Raw genomic sequence first — 21,919 nt, forward strand, 5'->3', positions numbered from 1 at the left:
TCTTGCTGTTCACACCATTAGCTAAAGTTTTAAAAGAACTTTCTTTGGGAAATTGCTATAATAAAACATAGAGCTTTTTAAAAATTATTCTTCATGAGATAGGGATTTTTTGTTTTTCTCTGTTTAAATGTAGTACAAAATTTTAGGACATGTACCTGTGATAGCATGTTGATTAAAAACTTGACAGCCATTTAAAACAGATGAGTCTGCTTTGGCATTCTTAAATATATAACATGTAAAGTGAGGAATCATTGGATGGGCATAGTTTCAAATTAATAGTGTAAGTTTTTAAAACCCCACATTTAGCATGTTTCTATAAAACTGTATATTATTTTAAACATTTCTCAATTATATTTTCATCTTTATGAAAGTTAATAAAAATTTTGAGCATATTTCCCTTTAAAATATACATTTAGTATTTTATTTTACTTATTTATTTTTTTAAAGATTTTATTTATTTATTTGTCAGAAAGAGAGAGAGAAGAGAGAGAGAATGAGCAGGGGGAGGGAGAGGGAGAAGAAGGCTCCCTGCTGAGCAAGGAGCCCAATACTGGACTTTATCCCAGGACCCTGGGATCATGACCTGAGGTAAAGGCAGAGGCTTAACTGACTGAGCCACCCAGCCATCCCACATTTAGTATTTTAAATACACTTTGGAAAAATCTACATGGGTTCAGAGTAGAGTTTTAACAGTTTGTTAAAAAATTGTTACTTTTAGTTACTTTTGAGTTCTCTAGCTTATATTTTCTCTGTCTGACAGGCACGCACACATCATAGAAGGATCTTTATTTCTGGTAACAAACTCACTGGTCTTGCTGTTTAAGCAATAAACTCGGCATAGATAAAGTTTTGAAGGTTTTGTACATTAACAAATCATGATTTACGTATTTCAGGAGGAATGGATGTTGTGTTTTCCATAGTTCAGAGTTTTTTGGAGGCATCGGCTTCTGGTTGGTGTTTCTTTACTTTGGAAGATTCAATATATGGTGTAATGTTAAGAAAATTGTCTTCTACTATTTATCGATGGCAAGGGATTTTTATTCCACTTGAGGTAAACATCAGTCATTTTATAGTACATAAAATAAAATGTACACGTGAATTTTGGTTGTCTCATGAATTACTGTTATTTCTTATTTCCTAGGATTTAAATATAGAAAATCCTAAAACATGTGAGGCCTTTAATATTGGTCTTTCCCCTTACTTTGTGATTACTCATGAAGAAAGAAGTGACAAAAAGCCTTCTGTTAACAGTGTGTATACATTCACATCTGGATTCAAATTATTCTTGGTAAAAAAATATCTTCATTTTCTGTAGATTGCTTTATTTAAAGGAAAAATCAGATTGTAAGATTGATCTAAATGGAAGATAATATATGTTCTATATTAATGTGAAGTTTTTTTTTTTTTTTTTTTGCAAGTTGATACACATTTTAGCAGAGTGTCTTAATCCAGGGATATTTTTGTTTGTCTTGAAATGATACATAGGTAGGCATACCTAGTGCTCAGAATGATTTTTTAAGTTTTGAACTTTAAATACTAACTCATACTATTATGGTATTCAGAGCCTTTCCTAGTAAAATTCTCCTTTAAATATTTATTCCCATGGTTTTGTCTTCCTTGCAGGTACAAACAGTCATTATTTCGGAAACTTCTCAAGTAAAATATTTTGGTTCAGACAATCAAGATTATTTAATTGTCGCAAGTCAAAGAGATGATTCTGAGTTAACTCAGGTTTGATTGTTTTAAAGTGAATTTTTAAAAAAATGCTATATTTGAAACTCATCAAAGATGTAGTCTGTAAGTTTAGTATTAAAAAAACTCCATAATTTGGTTGTGGTAAAGTAGCAAAGTAGAATGTAGATGTTAATTAGTCACAGTTAATTTTTAAACAGTAGAATTATAAATATTGTTTTCAAGAGCCAGAGCAAGTGTAGTAATAAGCATGAACATTTAATTAGAATTTAATGGCATTGAAAAATGTTATGGAGAAAAATCACATAACTGGATAGGTGGTATAACTAAAACTTCATGATTAACATTGCCAGATGGGCACTTAACATCACCCCAGAAATTCCACATTTCTCAAGTAAACGACATCTCACCATCCTAATAATGCTTATTTGATAGTTTTCTCACTCCTCAGACTCCTGTACCTGCTTCTCATCTCCTCATTTTTACTAATGACTTTGAAGACTAAGAAAGCTTCTTTCTGGAAGGAGTTTAGTCATCTTGCCAAGACCAAATTCAGAAACCTTCTTGCAACATAGTTAGTTTTATTCCTCCATCCTGTTATGGAGGAAGCTTTCCTTCTATAAAAGCCAGGCTCCTCTGGCCATCAGAAGGTTTAGTTGCTCCCTCTGTGTGTGGCATCACTAACATCTCTATTGGATTATAATAGTCTGCATAAATGCGCATCTCCAAGCTTCAAAAGGAATTTCTCTCCTCATTTCACCCCCTTCTACTTTGTTTTCTTCCTTTCCTCCCCTCTGTGGTAAGAAACCTTGAAGGAATTGTCTGCCTGCTTTGTCTTACCTCATGGTCACTGATGACAACTGGGTCACAAATTCACTGGATGTTTTTCTGTCTTTGTCTTAGGCTGCTTCCTGTTAGCATGTGACAGTCACCTCATCCTCAAATTTCAGCCACTTCTCTTCATTTCTATGATACCACATGTTCTCCTCCTGTCTCTGTGCCGCCCTTCCCAGTCTCCACTGCTACTTCCTCTTCCCTTTTCTGAACTCAGATGTCTTGGAGTTGTCCAGGTTTAGTTTTAGTTCAAATTTCTTTCAGTCACTCCAGGTACTTCTATCAATCCTCTGTCTTTAGGTATCAGCTGTAGGCTGTCTTCCACTTTTCTTGGTAGCCTTTTCTCTCTTTCTAGACTTACATATCTAACTTCCTATTGGCATCTCCACATACATATGTTTTAAGTATCTAAAATTTAACATAGCCCAAACTGAACTTTGATTTTCTCTGTGAAACTTATTGTAGTGCTTGCTTTCATCTCAGGAAATGGCAGCCTCATAAATGCAATTGCACAAGACAAAATGCTGGCACACATCTCTCTTGATTATTCATTTTTATTCATTCACATCTAATTTATTACTGTTTTTGATTATATCTCCCAGTAATGTTTTGAAGACAGAGATTTCTTTCCACCTCTCTTTCTCTCTCCGTAGTCCAGCTTCCATCATTTCTTGCCCACGCTGTTGGAGTTGCTGCCTAGCTGGTCTCTGAACTTCTTCCCTGACTCCTCACATCCATTCTCCATCAAGGAGCTGGAGTAGTCTTTTAAAAATTAATTATTTCATGTTATTCCTCATTTAAAAACTATTCAATGATTTCCAATTATACATAGAATAAATTCTAAGTTATTTAACATGGACTATAAATAGCATAACCTTTGTTCTTTATCTACCCAGCACAGGATTGGATTGTCTGTTGTCCTGAGGTAATTGTCAGTATTGTCCCTTTTGCTCTGTAAAGGATCCCCATGATACATTATATGGTCATCCTGACAAAAGATATCTCATGACCTTACCTCTCCAGTCTTACTGTCTCCATTCCCTCAGGACAATCAACTTCCTTCTAGTTGGACTGGTCTTCATTCAGCTTATGACAAACATTTTCTGCCTTAGAAACTTTGTCATGTCATTCTTTGTAACTTTATTTCCCTAGTAACACCCATAATTCTTTATCATATCCCAATTGTTATTTTCAACATTTGTCACAATTGAATAATCATACATTTATTTAATCATTGAAGTATTTATCATTGGCCTTTTAAAAATTTTTTTATTGTTATGTTAATCACCATACATTACATCATTAGTTCTTGATATAGTGTTCCATGATTCATTGTTTGTGTATCATTGGCCTTTTCCTATCAGTTAGTAAGATCCATAAGGGGAGAGGCCACTCTGTCCATAACTCTTAGCATAATGCCAGGCTCACATAGTTTCCCAATTGTTGACTGAATAAATATAATTCTTCGTGCAATTGACCAGATTGTGTAAGAAACCAGTGGATTCAGGATTTTCTTTTAATTTTAAATATATGAGCACTCACCTTAAAACCTTGTGTACATTGCCACCTTCAGGACCAAAGAGTTTTGGTGTTTCTTTTTATATTCTATTGCTTAAACAGTAGGTAAGGAATATTATAGCATCAGAAAATTTCTTATCCAGATCTGAATTTTTCATATTTAATATGACTTTTCTCCTATTTTTGGCTTCCCCTTTCTCTTGCTGTGACCAACTCTTACCCAGATACATATTTGAAATTGATTTATTTTCACATAACTTCTTTTTCACTTATTTCTCTGTGTGTGCTTATACACACACAAACACACACAGATAAAAAAAAGAGAGCAGTGAAAGAAAGACTGATAAGTCCTGATATTTTCTCATTTATGAAAGTATCCTCCTAACTAAATAAAGGGGGGAGCTAGGAGACTGAATATATGATATTGCTTAAATTCACACAAATGCTAAATTCCTAGTCATGAAGGGTTTTGTATTTGAACATTTCCCACAGGTCTTCAGATGGAGCGGAGGAAGCTTCACATTACATCAGACACTCCCTGTCCGAGGTGTGCAGAGCATAGCCTTGTTCACCAGAGGAGGCTCTGTGTTCTTAGCCATTTCCCAGATTAATGCCAGGCCAAATTCCCTTTTACTCAGATGGTCTGGCAGTGAGTTTATTAACTTTCAAGAAGTGCCAATCAATGGGACAACACAAGTTGAAGCCTTGACTTCAGGCGATGATATTTATTTAATTTTTGCCAAAACTGTCTTTCTAGGTGAGAAGATAATAGTGTTTGTAATGCATATGTAGTTGTCAAAATTATCTAGCATTCATGTAATATGTTCTGTATGAAAATATGTAGCTCTTGGAATAATTTTTTGCTAATCCACTTCTTGATGGATGGTGTATCGACTGTCAGCTGCAAGTGGATTTTGGGAAAAAAAGACCATATTTTAAGCGATATGTGTATAATCTGTAGATTATGAGCTACTGCTTTAAAGTTATATTAAAATAAAATTGGGGATGGGCATGTAAAGTGGAAAGATCTATGAAAAGATATCTGAAGATCTTATTTCCAAAGTGCAGTGATGTTTTATATGACTATACTTGAGGAGCCATGGGTAATTTATAGCAGTAATAATTAGTGCTCAGCAACTTTTGATAAGACTATTTGAAAATATTCTCTGAATATAAATATGTTCTCTTCTGCTTAGTGGAACTTTCATGGGTAAAATTTCAACATTCCTAAAAAACAGAAAATGTGTCACTGTTCTTTCTTTAATATCAGATCATGATTAATCAGTGGACAGCCATTTGTGTACTTCATGTGGTAAATGTAAAAAGACTTTTGAAGTGTTTCCTATTAGGCTGTATTTTTGTTTAACTAAACTAATTTGGAGGAATAGCCACTAAATTTGTTTTTTAAATTAAATTTGATATTTTTATTATTTTTTTACTGTGTAATTTTGTCATTTTTTTCCTGTAACTTTTGCCTTCAGATTTGACTTTTATTCCATTATTGCAGGAAATGAGAATTCAATTGATATTTTCATCTGGGAGACAGGACAGCCCTCTTTCAGATATTTTCAATCCCTGGATTTTGCTACTGTTAATAGGATCTACTCCTTTACACCAGCTTCAGGAATAGGTAAGGGTTTTTAAACTGCTAACTAATCTCAAATGCAGTGTGGAAAGCTAAAATAATTTTAATTGTATTGAATTAGAGATAGTATCACATTCCCAGACACTAGGTATTTTAATAAGGATGTAAAAATCAAGATCTTAACAGAAATATTTCTGGAAATCCTAGAAATTCAAAAGGACTACTACTTTTAAAATGGGCATTGTGCTTGAGAAGAATCAGAATTACTGAAATATGGCAGAAAATATTAGTTAAAGATATAGTAAGATAATATATTCTGTCTAGAGAAAAATGAAGAGTGGCATTACATATAGTAATATGTTTCAAATATGAAAATATAAGAGGATAACAGGTATCTGCATTGAAGTATTTTTTTAAAAGTCAGAAAATGATTGTCAGATCTCTGCAGTCCTTGTTCACTCTCCCATCCTTCTTCCAGTCTGATCCTTTCTTGGTTTTCTGTTCTTTAATCCACATGTTTTTAATCGGAAACATAAGCAATAATTTTATTCGGAGTGATTTCCAAAACAAAGTCTGTTAGTGAGAAACCAAGGGCTGAATTTGCTGCGAGGCCACAGGACCATTTCAGAGTTGGTGAAGAATCAGGTGGATGGGCCCATGGTAACAAGGCTCAGAAGGCAACAGTAGTTGGCATGGTGAGCCTGTGGGGCTGCCTTCCAGAGCAGGGGTGAAGAATGCAGGGGACATGCTCAGTGAGTCAGCATGTTTCCTGTTGAGGTGCCCGGAGGAACTTGGCAGCCAAACCAAGTGACTCAGCCTGTGAGTCTGGATGAATCAAAGTCCCGCTTTTAAACTGAGACATAGCAATTTTGTATGAATTAAACAGCACCATTTATTGATTAGACATTATATGTAAGTCATTGTTTAAAGTTATGAAGAATTCCTTGCCTTCAGAAGTTTAATGTCTGGTTGGAGAAGCAAGAAAAATATTAAGACAATAATCCAAGATAGAATTCCAGTCCCATTTGCTCTGTGAATGGTAGAATTGAAGGGGTAAGAGGTCTCAGAGGGGAGCTTGAACTAGGCCTGGATAGGCTGGTAGGAAATGCTGTGGGTAGAGGGAAAGGGGTGAGCAAAAGAGAAAGGTAGAAGTATATATGACGTTGCGGGCACAATGAGCAGACTAGAGTGCTGGGGATAGAGGATTTGACTCAGAATGTAGTGGTGGTAAGGTTGGAAACATATGCTATCGTCTATACAAGAAGGTCTGGCCTGTCAGGCTCAGGATTTGATCTGTGTTTGGATGGTTCAGTGGTTCCCAAATATTTTTGTCTTAGGAACTTTTCACCCTCTTAAAAATTTAAAGATTTCATGTGGATTCTATCTACTGATATTTATTGTATTAGAAATTAAAGAGGAGAAATTTTAAAGATACTTATTAATTCAGTTGAGAATGATAGCTGTGAACTCATTACATGTGAATGAAAACAGCATGTTTTATCTGGATTCTCATGTCTGAGTCTGTATTCTACTTACTATAATATTATCCGTCATATGCCTCTAGAAAATCCCACATATGCTCATGAAAGAATGAGAATATTGTAGACAAATGACATCTTAGTATTACTACAAAAATAGTTTTGACTTCACAGATGCTCCTGAAGTGTCTCAGTGACCATGATGGGTTCAGGCACTATGCTCTGAGCATTATTGGGGTAGAGAAATCCCTGAAGGCATTTCAAAGGCAAGTGATGATCAAAGGCATGTTTTATAACTCCACCTAGCTTTGGTGTGCAGAATATGCTGGATGCAATAGTTTGCAACTGCCCGGGCAAGAGTTGATATAGAAGCCACTGTGGGTGGTTAGAGATGTGGCACTTGAAGAAATCGGTTAGAGATTTAGATTTTGGAGACATCGATACGTTCGGGTAGTTGGACTCATAAAAGCTAATATCTATAAAGTAAATGATATTGAGAAGACTAGAGGATTTAGCACAAATTCACGAGTCTGCTCTTGTTGTTTTTCTCCTAGGTGCCTGGCTGTAGCTTTCTGTATCAGGCACTGTAATCCTTAGCCACTGTCTCCTGCAGTCGCCTGTACTGCTAACCAGGACTCAGATCTTATTTATCTCTCACCTTTTATGGGTTATCTATCTCACTGTGCTTTCTTTCCATATGCCCTACCCCTCCTCAGCCCTGTGTCCACACCATGTTCTCCCGGACTCTGGTGTCCATGCATCTGGACTGTTACATCATTGTCTGCCCTCCACTCTGCTGTCAGAGTCCTGTGTCTGCCTCTGTTCTGAACATCCTCTCCGTAAATAACTTCTCTTTATTTGTCAGACTCTGACAGGCCGTGAATTTGTGATGTTATCCTGTGAAATACAGCTCTGGGGCTTTCTTAACATTTACTCAACAATTGATTTACTACAATAAATTATGTTATCTTTCATCATGTATTTGTTTAGTTTGTGTCTACTTGTTCTTTAATTCTGTGGCTTTATTATTTCTGCTTTTCTTGTACCTCAAGTTTTCAAGTGGACTAACTGTATCTACTTGAGTCACTTATTATAATTCAAAATAGTTTCCTAATGAATGTTTTTAAGGATGACAAGTGCTGCCTGAATGGGCTGTTAATTGAAGTTATAGAATTCCCTTTAAAGATTTTTAAAGAAATAGAATAGGCACACTTTCTAAAAGAATTTATGAAAAATTCTGCCAGAGGCTTGTTAAGGGACCCATTGTGAGGTCTTTTTATTTCTTTTGTTTCTGTGACTTGAGGTTGTAGAAGTATGAAAAGATTATAAGTAATTATTTAGAATGGCTTATTATAGATCCCCTGAAAGCTGAAATTATGCATTAAATAATATTCAAGGACTTTCTTATTTTGAATATGTCAAATATTAGATTGGAGCCATGACTGTGAGGATTACATATTTATTCTGCTTAATGACTTGACAGAGATTATTGGGTAGAAACTGAATTCTTTAAATGGAAAAGGAAGAATGAATATGACAAAGGCTGCAAGGACATACAAACTTATCTTTCCCTTCTTCCTTCTCTCCTTTGTCATTTAATAGATTTTTAAAATGCCACCTATGTACCAGGCATAGTGGTAGGCCCTGAGGAAACAAGGGTAAACAAAATCTTTTATACCCCCTGCTCTGAAGAAGTTTTAACTTCTTAATGCAATAGGGAAGGGAGACACGATGTATAATAACACAAATAAGTTTCTAACTACAAACAGATAACTGCTATCAGAGGATAAAGTGCTCTACTACCACAAAATGGAGAAAACTTGACCAGGTCTAAGGGATGCTTAGAAAGCTTCTGTAAGGAAGAGCCATTAATAAATCTGCTGGAAAGACACTCACCTCTACCCTTCTCCTTCTTTTCCCAACACTCTCCTCTTCACCAAAACGATCACCTTTGAAATCATCATCTGTGGAAATCATTTGGATGAATTCATCACTCTCTCCATCCCTGTGTAGTCACCATAAGAAGCCCAGGCCCCCTTGGGAGAAAGTGACTCATCCCATCTGATCTGTGCATGCTCTGGACCATATGAGCCCTAATTTCTAGACTAGGGACTCAACTCTTTCCTCCCCCAACTCCCCAAACCCTTCCACAGTGTCCCCCAGAACAGTTACGCTCTGGAACTTTTCTCCTCAGAATGTCCCTCATGTCCTTGAACTGGAATCCCACCCTGTCCTGAGGACGCTGCTTCCCACGCAGCCCTCTCTGGCTGTCCTATGTGTTACTGGTTTCTTCTCCCAGATCTCTTAAGTGCTAGGAATGCTCACTCTCGCACTCCGTCCTGGGACTTCTCTGTGTTCACTGACTCCTTAAATAATCTCAGCCAGTTGCCTTCCTTTGGGATACTTTTGTTTGTTTTTAGTTTTGCTAACTGGAAGGGAATTCTGTAATCAGTACCAGTTAAAATTCTGTTCCCCAGAGTAGAGACTTAAGGGTTTTTTATCCTTATAAACTCCTGACCCAGTTCTTTGAACAGTACAAATGGCTATTTTCTGAGAAAACGCTCTCTGCATACAAAAATGCAGATTTGAGCCCCGTACATTTCCTACTCTGAATGTCTCATTATCTATTTGCTGCCTTCTCATACTTATTAGATTGGGAGGAAGTGAATAGGGTATACCTCCGAGGATTAAGATACATAATCAGTGATGCTCAGAACACTTTATGATTTTGGTTGAGCCTGTAGATTGATTGATTGACTGAGACTGTAGAATCATTTAAACTTAGGAGATGTTGAGATCCCTCTGAAGAATTTGCTCTTTACTGAATATCTTCAGCTTTACAGAGCTGTATGAAAAATATATGATCATTTTTAAAAAGCAAGTTCATTAATAACATTTTTCTTAATTTTTACCTTTTATGCAACATTTACTAACCTGCAATAGTACTTAAATAATTACCATAAATAAACATAATGAGTAATTCTTGGTATTTAACCTATGTAACCTTATAGGCTAAAATTTTCATGGTTTCTAGTTCTATGTGCTGTTTTAATAACCAAATCCATCTTGGTTGATATCTTTATGTTCTGATATGTTTCTTCAGGTACTGGAATTTGTGCATGTTTCTGGTTGGTTTCTCATGCTTCTCCTTAGTTTTAAGTCTGAAGGTTACTTAGTGGCATGTACAATGTAGTAAGCTCCCTGACTCCAAATTTCCCCTTCTATACAATGTACTAAGCTCCTTTCCCCTCCATATTCACTAATATTTGCCGTTGCGTTGAATCAAGAGCACATTTTCCTACCAACATTTCAAAAAGCGTTGGCAGCATATACTCTGAGATCATAAATTTGTTCAGATGCTTTGGTCTAATTACCACCTTTAAGAATTTATAAAGTGAAGGGGCACCTGGGTGGCTCAGTCAGTTAAGCGTCTGACTCTTGATCTCAGCTCAGGTCTTGATCTCAGGGTTGTGAGTTCAAGCGCCACACTGGGCTCCATGCTAGGTGTGGAGCCTACTTAAAAAAAAAAAAAAGGAATTTATCAAGTGAAAAGAATTAATAACTGTCTCTAGTTAATATTGAAAAATAAAAAAAATAAACAGTGTAGAGAAATTAAGTATATTTTAAAGATCAACTCTATAGATTATGCATTAAAATCATAAATTTGAATGCTTTGTAGCAACACCTAAGAAGTGCCATATAAATACAGGATTAAGCGTTTCAATTAAGAATTTTTTTGTATTTAGTCTGTTTATAATTGTGCTCATCATGAATTCTTATGGATGGTGACTGGAATGGAAAATAAAAAAATGAAACATTTAGTTGTGGGATTATGCATATTTTTCACTTTTAAAAATATCCTACCATGCTATCCAACAAATAAATACCGAGATGAATAAAAGAGTCCACAATCCATTTGGGCTTTACTATCCAGTGGTTTCTTATTTATTAAGTGGATTGTGGGTTTACTGTTAGGCTGGTTTGGTCACTCCAGAGCATTTAAAAAATTACTATTTACATTCAGTTATTTTAAATAATATTTTGATTTTCAGAAATCAGGTCATATTTAGTTAATCCAGAAATCAAAATGGAACTTTGAGTGTAGAAAAGTTTTGCTTTGGTACCCTGATGGGGAGGGTGTGCGGTGACATTCACGTTTCACTGTAGTTGCCTTTTCTTTCCTTCCCACAGTCCACATCCTTTTTATTGGGCAAGCTACATCTGCTCTTTACTGCTGGAATTCAGAGCTGAATCAATTCTCTTTTATTCTGGAAGCCCCTTCTGCTCATGATGCAGCTTCTGTTACAGTAAAGTCCTTTAATTCAAGCAAGAGTTTAATTGCTCTAACGGGAGCTGTCCACTCACACATATATGAGCTGGCCTTCATCTCGAGTCAGTCTGACTTTATTCCTAGGTAGGTTCAGCATTTTATGCAAAATCTCTTTATGTTCACCATAGTTTTATATGGCACCTAATTTCTAAGTGTTTATTTAATGATTGGAAATATACAAAATATAAGAGTAATTTATAATCTAGAAATTTGGTTATATTCCATAGTTCTTATATCTATTTTATGAAGTTAATCAGTATTATGAACATTTTATATTATTTTATTTATGAAATATGATTTTTCCAAATGTTTAATATTAATCAGTGTTTCGAGAGTTTTATGGGTTTGTATATGTATATGCCTGAGATTTGTTGCAGCTGATTTACTTGATATACTTCTTATGCTAGTTCAGGTGAACTGATATTTGAACCTGGTGACAGAGAAGCTGTAATAGCAGTAAACATCCTTGATGATACAATTCCAGAAGAAGAAGAATCCTTTAGAGTTCAGCTTAAAAATCCCAAAGGAGGAGCAGAGATTGGTATTAACAGTTATGTAAAAATAACTATTCTGTCTAATGATGATGCCTATGGAGTCGTTGGATTCGCTCAGGTAAAGATCCCACACTTAGAAATCAAAATGATTTATTCTTTGTATTTATTTATTTATTTTAAAGCATTTATTTATTTATTTATTTATGTAGAGAGGGAGGGAGAGCATGGAGATGGGAAGGGCAGAGAGAGGGAGGAGGGGAGAGAATCTCAGGCAGACTCTCTCTGTGCCAAGCACAGAGCCTGATGCGGGGTTCGATCTCTTGACCCTGAGATCATGACCTGAGCCGAAATCAAGAGCCAGACACTTAACCAACTGAGCCACCCAGATGCCCCTATTCATTGTATTTATATATTAGATGTTGTCAGCACTCTGTCCTACTTTGAATATCTTCAGCCTTTCTCCTTTCTCTTTCTCCATTTCACCCTCTGCCCCACTCTGCATTTTATCGTGAACTTTACTGATGTCTTATAATTTCTATTCCTACACATTGAAACCTCTGAATTGACATGTCCTAAACTTTTTGTTGTAGTGATTCCTCTTACAGGATTGAATTTAAAATGTTACTAGTTGGCCTTAGTCCTGGAGTTTGGCTCCAGTGTTAGCCTTATCTCTAGGGGGTAATGATGAAGCAGATTCCAAATAGACTATATACTGTGTTTTGTCACATGCATCACCTACAAATGTATTACTGTCCTTTGTGTATTGAAGGAGAAAGAGAGAGAGAGAGAGAGTAGGGGTTATGTTTGTAACTGTACATGCATTGTACGCATGGAGGTGCTTTCTCCTGAGGAAAGAGAACTATGCAGATCTTACCAGGTTGACTTCCATGCTCGGACTTCATATTCCTTAGCAAAAGGACACCCATCTATATTGCATCATTTAGCCCAATTTGCCAACTCTTTCTTGATTTCTTAACTAGAGTTCTAGCTGCAGCTATCATGCGTTGTTCTCTGAAATATTCTGCAAGTGAGGAAAACTCAGCTAAAAGTGGTTTAGACACCAAAAACATGTCCACAGAGAAGCTGGGCTTCACGGTTGGATACTTTACTGTGTCACCATGGCTCAGATTCTTTCCATTTCTCCACTTTGCCAATATAAAGTTGATTCCTTATTTGGTTGTTTGAAAGCTGATGTTATTGTTAGGGCCACTGCTTTCTTGTTTATGTCCCATTGGGGAGAAAGAAATGTGGCACTTGGGGTAAGGAAGAGATTTCCCAAAAGCCTCTAGAAAACTCTTCTTATGTCTCATTGGCCAGAACTAACAAAGCCATTCATTCATCTGTTCATTAATTTATTCATTCATGTAGCAGTTATTTAACAAACACCTACTGTGTACCAGATACTGTTTCCAGATGCTAGAGATATATCAAGAAATAAAATAGTAAAAAATCTCATATCCTCATTTCTCTGAATCGTGGAGGAGGCTAAGGGAGACAGACAGTAGACAAACCATGCGAGACATCTGTACTCTGTGTGATGGTAATAAGTGCCCTGGAGGAACGTTATGGAGGATAGATGGAGATTGTGAGGGCGGGGGTGGGGTTGTGTGCAGGGAAATAAAACATAGGCTATCAGGGAGGGTGGCACTGAGAAAGTGGCCTGAGGACGAAGGCCTGGAGGAGACAGGGGAAGAACATTCAAGGCAGGGGGAACCATCAAGAGGAAAGGCCCTGAAGTGAGGCCTCACCCATCTGGTGCAGCAAGGAGGCCACTGTGGCTGAAGTCAGTGTATGAGGGAAAGATGTGAAGGGCCAGGGCTCTGTTTCTGGCTTCCTCAGCAGTGCCCACAGGTTTATGACTTGCTAGGAGGACTCAAAGGACTCAAGGTTTAGTCATACTCATACTATGATTTATTACAGTGAAGGGGATACAAAGCAAAATCATCAAGGGAGAAGGCATGTGGAGTAGAGGTGCAGAGGAAACCATGGCAAGTTTCCAAGAGCTCTCTCCCAGGGGAGCCACGTAGTACACACTTAATTCCCCCAGCACTGAGCTGAATTCTGACAGCATGTGAGAGGTGTTGCCAACCAGGGAAGCTCCTTAGAGACTCAGGGCCTGGGGTCTTAACTGGCGACTGATGATGTGGGCACTCTCAGCCTGACACATGCCAAAATTCCAGACTGTCAGAATGAAAATAGGTGTTCAGTATAAACCACACTGTGTGCACAGTTCAGGCACAGGGAGCCAGTGTGAGTTCCGGGAATGGTGGGAATCTTCCCAGAACCCAACGTCCCAGACATCAGGTGAGGGCCAACTTTGGAGCAGACCTTCCAAGCCTAGCAGGGAGGCTACTATGTGAATTCATGGCTGCACGAGCCCCAGGGTACCATCATGAAGTTCGTCCCCGAGGGAAAGGATTGGAGTGGAAGAGCAACTTGATCTGACCCACATTTGAAAATAACTATTCTGGCCATAGAATAGACTAGCTAGTAAGAAGGCGAGGACAGAAATAGACAGGAAACTAGTGTGGTAGTTCAGCAATAAACCACAGAGCTACAGGAAGCAGGCATTTGCCTTTCATGAGACATGGATGACTGTAAAAGAAGCAGGTTTGAGGGCTGGGATGAGTTTTGGACGTGATAATGTCCTGAGCCAATTGCTTGCAAGTGTTGTAGGATCACCCTGTTATCCAGTCTGGCCCATCTCCGGAGAAAAAGGCAGGTCGGCTTCCTCTGAAACAGCTCTGCCCAGTAGAGTTAGAATGTGAGCCATGTATATAACTTTAAGTTTTTCAGTCACATAAAAAAAATAGAAACAGGTGAAATTATTTTTAATATTTTATTTTGTTTAACCCAATGAACCAACATAAAAATGATTGATGAAATATTTTGTATCCTTTTTTATATCCTTTCTTTCATACTTTGTCCTCAAACTGCAGTGTGCATTTTACACTTAGAGACCAGTCACATTTCAGGTGCTCAGTAGCCACGTGTGGGCCAGTGGCTACTGTGTAAGTGCAGCTCTAAGGCATGAGCTATGGTGGGGAAGATTAGGAAGAAGGAAGACCATCTCTGTCCCCACCACGTACTGACATGACTTGTTTCCTCACTTTCTTCAAATGACACCTTACCAGAAAGGCCTCCTCTGACTGAAAATTGTAGCTCCCCACCATCATTCTGTACCTTTTTATCCTGCCTTGTTCTTCTTTATGTAACTTATAATGGCCTTGTCTACTGTCACTTTCTTTTACCAGAATGCAAGGCTGTGACAACTGAGATACTGCTTTGTTCACAGCTTTATTCCAGAAAAGTGCCTGGCACACAGGAAGTGCTTAGTGTGACCCTGTCATTATTCTTGTGGGGGGCGGGGAACAGAACACTCAGGGCTTCCGTGGGGTTGTACAAATACATACGGCAGAGCTGGGATGTCTCAGACAAGAACCAACGCGCCCTGCTACATGGTCTCATCCTCTCACAAGCCTTGCTGCAGTTGGGGGCACATTCTATGATAGATTTCTCCTTCTGAAGCTTGGTCTAAGATTACTTTCGAAACATTAAAGTACTGTGGTTTAATCCTTCCCAATAGATAGTATCCTGGGTTCTTTGAGTCCATTCAGTAGAATTCCTCAATATGGGCCTCTTGTGTTTAGACATCCTTGTGCTAAGATAAGATTTAGTAGATAAAGAGAATTTTTTTTTTTAAAGATTTTATTTATTTGACAGAGAGAGATGGAGAGAGAGGGAACACAAGCAGGGGGAGTGGGAAGCAGGCTTCCCGCCGAGCTGGGAGCCCGATGGGGGACTCGATCCCAGGACCCTGGGATCATGACCTGAGCCGGAGGCAGACACTTAACGACTGAGCCACCCAGGCGCCCATATAAAGAGAGTTTCTTGACAATTTTCTGGCTGTATTAAATTCTTATTTTAATAACCCTTATCAATAGAGGACATAGAGCCAGAGAGGTTTCTCTTTGAAAAGGCATTGTTGTTTGTGAATAAATTATATGAATATTTTATTTTATTTTTTATTTTTTTGGATATGCAACAAATAAATTTTACTCTACAAATGTCCCGAATATTGCATGGGACACACTTATATTAAAAAATGATGTGTTGTTTGGAGAGTCTGGGTGGCTCGGTTGGTTAAGTGTCTGACTTTTTTTTCTTTAAATTTTTTTATTGTTATGTTAATCGCCATACATTACATCATTAGCTTTTGATGTAGTGTTCCATGATTCATTGTTTGTGCGTAACACGCAGTGCTCCACGCAGAATGTGCCCTCTTTAATACCCATCACCAGGCTAACCCATCCCCCCACCGCCCTCCCCTCTAGAACCTTCAGTTTGTTTTTCAGAGTCCATCGTCTCTCATGGTTCGTCTCCCCCTCCAATTTCCCCCCTTCATTCTTCCCCTCCTGCTATCTTCTTCTTTTTTTTTCCTTAATATATATTGCGTTATTTGTTTCAGAAGTACAGATGTGTGATTCAACAGTCTTGCACAATTCACAGCGCTCACCATAGCACATACCCTCCCCAATGTCTATCACCAAGCCACCCCATCCCTCCCACCCCACCCCCACTCCACCAACCCTCAGTTTGTTTCCTGAGATTAAGAATTCCTCATAGCAGTGAGGTCATATGATACATGTCTTTCTCTGATTGACTTATCTCACTCAGCATAACACCCTCCAGTTCCATCCACATCATTGCAAATGGCAAGATCTCATTCCTTTTGATGGCTGCATAATATTCCATTGTGTATATATACAACATCTTCTTTATCCATTCATCGGTCGATGGACATCTTGGCTCTTTCCACAGTTTGGCTATTGTGGACATTGCTGCTATAAACATCGGGGTGCATGTACCCCTTCATTTGTATCTTTGTATCTTTGGGGTAAATACCCAGTAATGCAATTGCTGGATCGTATGGTAGCTCTATTTTCAACTTTCTGAGGAACCTCCATACTGTTTTCCAGAGTGCCTGCACCAGCTTGCATTCCCACCAACAGTGTAGGAGGGTTCCCCTTTCTCCACATCCCCGCCAACATCTGTCGTTCCCTGACTTGTTAATTTTAGCCATTCTGACGGGTGTGAGGTGGTATCTCATTGAGGTTTTGATTTGGATTTCCCTGATGCCGAGCGATGTTGAGCACTTTTTCATGCGTCTGTTGGCCATTTGTGTGAGGTGGTATCTCATTGAGGTTTTGATTTGGATTTTCCTGATGCCGAGCGATGTTGAGCACTTTTTCATGCGTCTTTTGGCCATTTGTGTGAGGTGGTATCTCATTGAGGTTTTGATTTGGATTTTCCTGATGCCGAGCGATGTTGAGCACTTTTTCATGCGTCTTTTGGCCATTTGGATGTCTTCTCTGGAGAAATGTCTCTTCATGTCTTCTGCCCATTTCTTGATTGGATTATTTGTTCTTTGGGTGTTGAGTTTGATAAGTTCTTTATAGATTTTGGATACTAGCCCTTTATCTGATATGTTATTTGCAGATATCTTCTCCCATTCTGTCGGTTGTCTTTTGGTTTTGTGGACTATTTCTTTTGCTGTGCAAAAGCTTTTTATCTTGATGAGGTCCCAATAGTTCATTTTTGCCCTTGCTTCCCTTGCCCTTGGCGATGTTTCTAGGAGGAAGTTGCTGCGGCTGAAGTTGAAGAGGTTGCTGCCTGTGTTCTCCTCTAGGATTTTGATGGACTCCTGTCTCACATTTAGGTCTTTCAACCATTTTGAGTCTGTTTTTGTGTGTGGTGTAAGAAATTGGTCCAGTTTGATTCTTCTGCATGTGGCTGTCCAATTTTCCCAACACCATTTGTTGAAGAGACTGTCTTTTTTCCACTGGACATTCTTTCCTGCTTTGTCAAAGATTAGTTGACCATAGAGTTGAGGGTCCATTTCTGGGCTCTCGATTCTGTTCCATTGATCTATGTGTCTGTTTTTGTGCCAGTACCATACGTCTTGATGATGACAGCTTTGTAATAGTGCTGGAAGTCTGGAATTGTGATGCCTCCAGCTTTGCTTTTCTTTTTCAACATTCCTCTGGCTATTTGGGGTCTTTTCTGGTTCCATACAATTTAGGATTATTTGTTCCATTTCTTTGAAAAAAGTGGATGGTATTTTGATGGGGATTGCATGAATGTGTAGATTGCTCTAGGTAGCATTGACATCTTCACAATGTTGGTTCTTCCAATCCATGAGCGTGGAACATTTTTCCATTTCTTTGTGTCTTCCTCAATTTCTTTCATGAGTATTTTATGGTTTTCTGAGTACAGATCCTTTGCCTCTTTGGTTAGATTTATTCCTAGGTATCTTACGGTTTTGGGTGCAGTTGTAAATGGGATCGACTCCTTAATTTGTCTCTCTTCTGTCTTGTTGGTGTATAGGAATGCCACTGATTTCTGTGCATTGATTTTATATCCTGCCACTTTACTCAATTCCTGTATGAGTTCTAGTAGTTTTGGGGTGGAGTCTTTGGGTTTTCCACATAAACTATCATATTATCTGCAAACAGAGTTTGACTTCTTCCTTGCCGATTTGGATGCCTTTGATTTCTTTTTGTTGTCTGATTGCTGTGGCTAGGACTTCTAATACTATGTTGAATAGCAGTGTTGATAGTGGACATCCCTGCCGCGTTTCTGACCTTAGGGGGAAAGCTCTCAGTTTTTCTGCATTGAGAATGATATTCACTGTAGGTTTTTCATAAATGGCTTTTATGATATTGAGGTATGTACCCTCCATCCCTATACTCTGAAGAGTTTTGATCAAGAAAGGATGCTGTACTTTGTCAAATGCCTTTTCTGCATCTATTGAGAGGATCCTATGATTCTTGTTCTTTCTTTTGTTAATGTATTGTATCATGTTGATTGATACAGCCTTGCAGCCCAGGGATAAATCCCACTTGGTCTTGGTGAATAATCCTTTTAATGTACTGTTGGATCCTATTGGCTAGTATTTTGGTGAGAATTTTTGCATCCATGTTCATCAAGGATATTGGTCTGTAATTCTCCTTTTTGATGGGGTCTTTGTCTGGTTTGGGAATTAAGGTAGTGGTGGCCTCATAAAATGAGTTTGGAAGTTTTCCTTCCATTTCTATTTTTTGGAACAGTTTCAGGAGAATAGGTATTAATTCTTTAAATGTTTGGTAGAATTCCCTTGGGAAGCCATCTGGCCCTGGGCTTTTGTTTGTTGGGAGATTTTTTTTTTTTTTTAAGATTTTATTTATCCATTCATGGAAGAGAGAGAGAGAGGCAGAGGGAGAAGCAGGCTCCCAAGGAGCATGGAGCGTGACACAGGACTCGATCCCAGGACCCTGGGATTATGACCTGAGCTGAAGGCAGACGCCCAACCATCTGAGCCACCCAGGTGCCCTGTTTGTTGGGAGATTTTTGATGACTGCTTCAATTTCCTTAGTGGTTATAGGTCTGTTCAGGTTTTCTCTTTCTTCCTGGTTCAGTTTTGGTAGTTGATACATCTCTAGGAATGCATCCATTTCTTCCAGGTTATTTAAATTGCTGGCATATAGTTGCTCATAATATGTTCTTATAATTGTTTGTATTTCTTTGGTGTTGATTGTGATCTCTCCTCTTTCAGTCATGATTTTGTTGATTTGAGTCATTTCTCTTTTCTTTTTGATAAGTCTGGCCAGGGGTTTATCAATCTTGTTAATTCTTTCAAAGAACCAGCTCCTAGTTTCGTTGATCTGTTCTCCTGTTCTTTTGGCTTCTATTTCATTGATTTCTGCTCTGATCTTTATTATTTCTCTTCTCCTGCTGGGTTTAGGCTTTATTTGCTGTTTTTTCTCTAGCTCCTTTAGGTGTAGGGTTAGGTTATGTATTTGAGACCTTTCTTCTTTCTTGAGAAAGGCTTGTATTGCTATATACTTTCCTCTTAGGAGTGCCTTTGCTGCATCCCAAAGATTTTGAATAGTTGTGTTTTCATTTTCATTGGTTTCCATGAATTTTTAAAATTCTTCTTTAATTTCCTGGTTGACCCATTCATTCTTTAGTAGGATGCTCTTTAGCCTCCATGTATTTGAGTTCTTTCCGACTTTCCTCTTGTGATTGAGTTCTAGTTTCAAAGCATTGTGGTCTGAAAATATGCAGGGAATAATCCCAATCTTTTGGTACCGGTTGAGACCTGATTTGTGACCTAGGATGTGATCTATTCTGGAGAATGTTCCATGGGCACTAGAAAAGAATGTGTATTCTGTTGCTTTGGGATGGAATGTTCTGAATATGTCTGTGAAGTCCATTTGGTCCAGTGTGTCATTTAAAGTCTTTATTTCCTTGTTGATCTTTTGCTTTGATGATCTGTCCATTTCAGTGAGTGGGGTGTTAAAGTCCCCCACTATTATTGTATTGTTGTCAATGTGTTTCTTTGCTTTTGTTATTAATTGCCTTATATAATTGGCTGCTCCCATGTTAGGGGCATAGATATTTACAATTGTTAGATCTTCTTGTTGAATAGACCCTTTAAGTAGGATATAGTGTCCTTCTTCATCTCTTATTACAGTCTTTGGTTTAAAATCTAATTTGTCTGATGTAAGGATTGCCACCCCAGCTTTCTTTTGGTGTCCATTAGCGTGGTAAATGGTTTTCCACCCCCTCACTTTCAATCTGGGGGTGCCTTTGGGTCTAAAATGAGTCTCTTGCAGAAAGCATTATCGATGGGTCTTGTTTTTCAATACAGTCTGATAGCCTGTGTCTTTTGATTGGGGCATTTAGCCCATTTACATTCAGGGTAATTATTGAAAGATATGAACTTAGTGCCATTGTATTGCCTGTAAGGTGACTGTTACTGTATATTGTCTGTGTTCCTTTCTGGTCTATGCTGCTTTTAGGCTCTCTCTTTGCTTAGAGGACCCCTTTCAATATTTCTTGGAGGGCTGGTTTCATGTTTGCAAATTCCTTTAGTTTTTGTTTGTCCTGGAAGATTTTGATCTCTCCTTCTATTTTCAGTGACAGCCTAGCTGGATATAGTATTCTTGGCTGCATATTTTTCTCGTTTAGTGCTCTGAATATATCATGCCAGTCCTTTCTGGTCTACCAGGTCTCTGTGGATAGTCTGTTGCCAATCTAATGTTTCTACCATTATAGGTTGCATATCTCTTCTCCCGAGCTGCTTTCAGGATTTTCTCTTTGTCTCTGAGACTCATAAGTTTTACTATTAGATGTCAGGGTGTTGACCTATTTTTATTGATTTTGAGAGGGGTTCTGTGTGCCTCCTGGATTTTGATGCCTGTTTCCTTCCACACATTAGGGAAGTTCTCTGTTATAATTTGCTCCAGTATACCTTCTGCCCCTCTCTCTCTTTCTTCTTCTGGGATCCCAATTATTCTAATGTTGTTTCATCTTCTGATATCGCTTATCTCTTGAATTCTGCCCCTGTGATCCAGTAGTTGTTTATCTCTTTTTCTCATTTTCTTTATTTTCCATCATTTGGTCTTCTATATCGCTGATTCTCTTCTGCCTCATTTATCCTAGCAGTTAGTGCCTCCATTTTTTATTGCACCTCATTAATAGCCTTTTTGATTTCAACTTGGTTAGATTTTAGTTCTTTTATTTCTCCAGAAAGGGTTTCCCTAATAACGTCCATGCTTTTTTCAAGCCCAGCCAGTATCTTTAAAATCATGATTCTGAACTCTGGGTCCGACATTGTACTAATGTCCGTATTGAGTAGGTCCCTGGCAGATGGTACTGCCTCTTGTTTTTTTTGTTGAGGTGATTTTTTTCCATCTTGTCATTTTGTCCAGAGGGGAATAAATGAATGAGAGAGCAAAATGCTAACAGGGTAACAGTGTCCCCAGAAAATATACTCTAATCAAATCAGAAAAGACCTGAAACCAGGGGAAAAGAAAGCGAAAGAAAGAAAAGAGAAAGAGAAAAAAAAAAGAAAAAGAAAAAGAAAAAGATAAAAACAAACAACAACAGAACAAAACAAAGCAAAAAAACAGAATATGATCAAATATGATCAGGCTGGTACATA

General features: G+C 38.0%; 1 protein-coding gene across 1 annotated transcript in view; it reads left to right on the forward strand.

The window, feature by feature from the left end:
• ADGRV1 (adhesion G protein-coupled receptor V1) overlaps positions 1-21,919 on the forward strand; it is a 502,011-nt gene that overhangs the window by 113,269 nt on the left and 366,823 nt on the right. Inside the window, exons 46-52 of the mRNA XM_028091942.2 lie at positions 894-1,051; positions 1,142-1,288; positions 1,624-1,731; positions 4,537-4,801; positions 5,552-5,674; positions 11,299-11,521; positions 11,845-12,049. Of these exons, the coding sequence (XP_027947743.2) occupies positions 894-1,051; positions 1,142-1,288; positions 1,624-1,731; positions 4,537-4,801; positions 5,552-5,674; positions 11,299-11,521; positions 11,845-12,049 (1,229 nt within the window). The remainder of the gene's footprint in view (positions 1-893; positions 1,052-1,141; positions 1,289-1,623; positions 1,732-4,536; positions 4,802-5,551; positions 5,675-11,298; positions 11,522-11,844; positions 12,050-21,919) is intronic.

Source organism: Eumetopias jubatus, unplaced genomic scaffold, assembly GCF_037043125.1.
Source record: "Eumetopias jubatus isolate StellerSeaLion01/CBP00866 unplaced genomic scaffold, mEumJub1_p1.0 scaffold_5, whole genome shotgun sequence".
Taxonomy (NCBI): domain Eukaryota; kingdom Metazoa; phylum Chordata; class Mammalia; order Carnivora; family Otariidae; genus Eumetopias; species Eumetopias jubatus.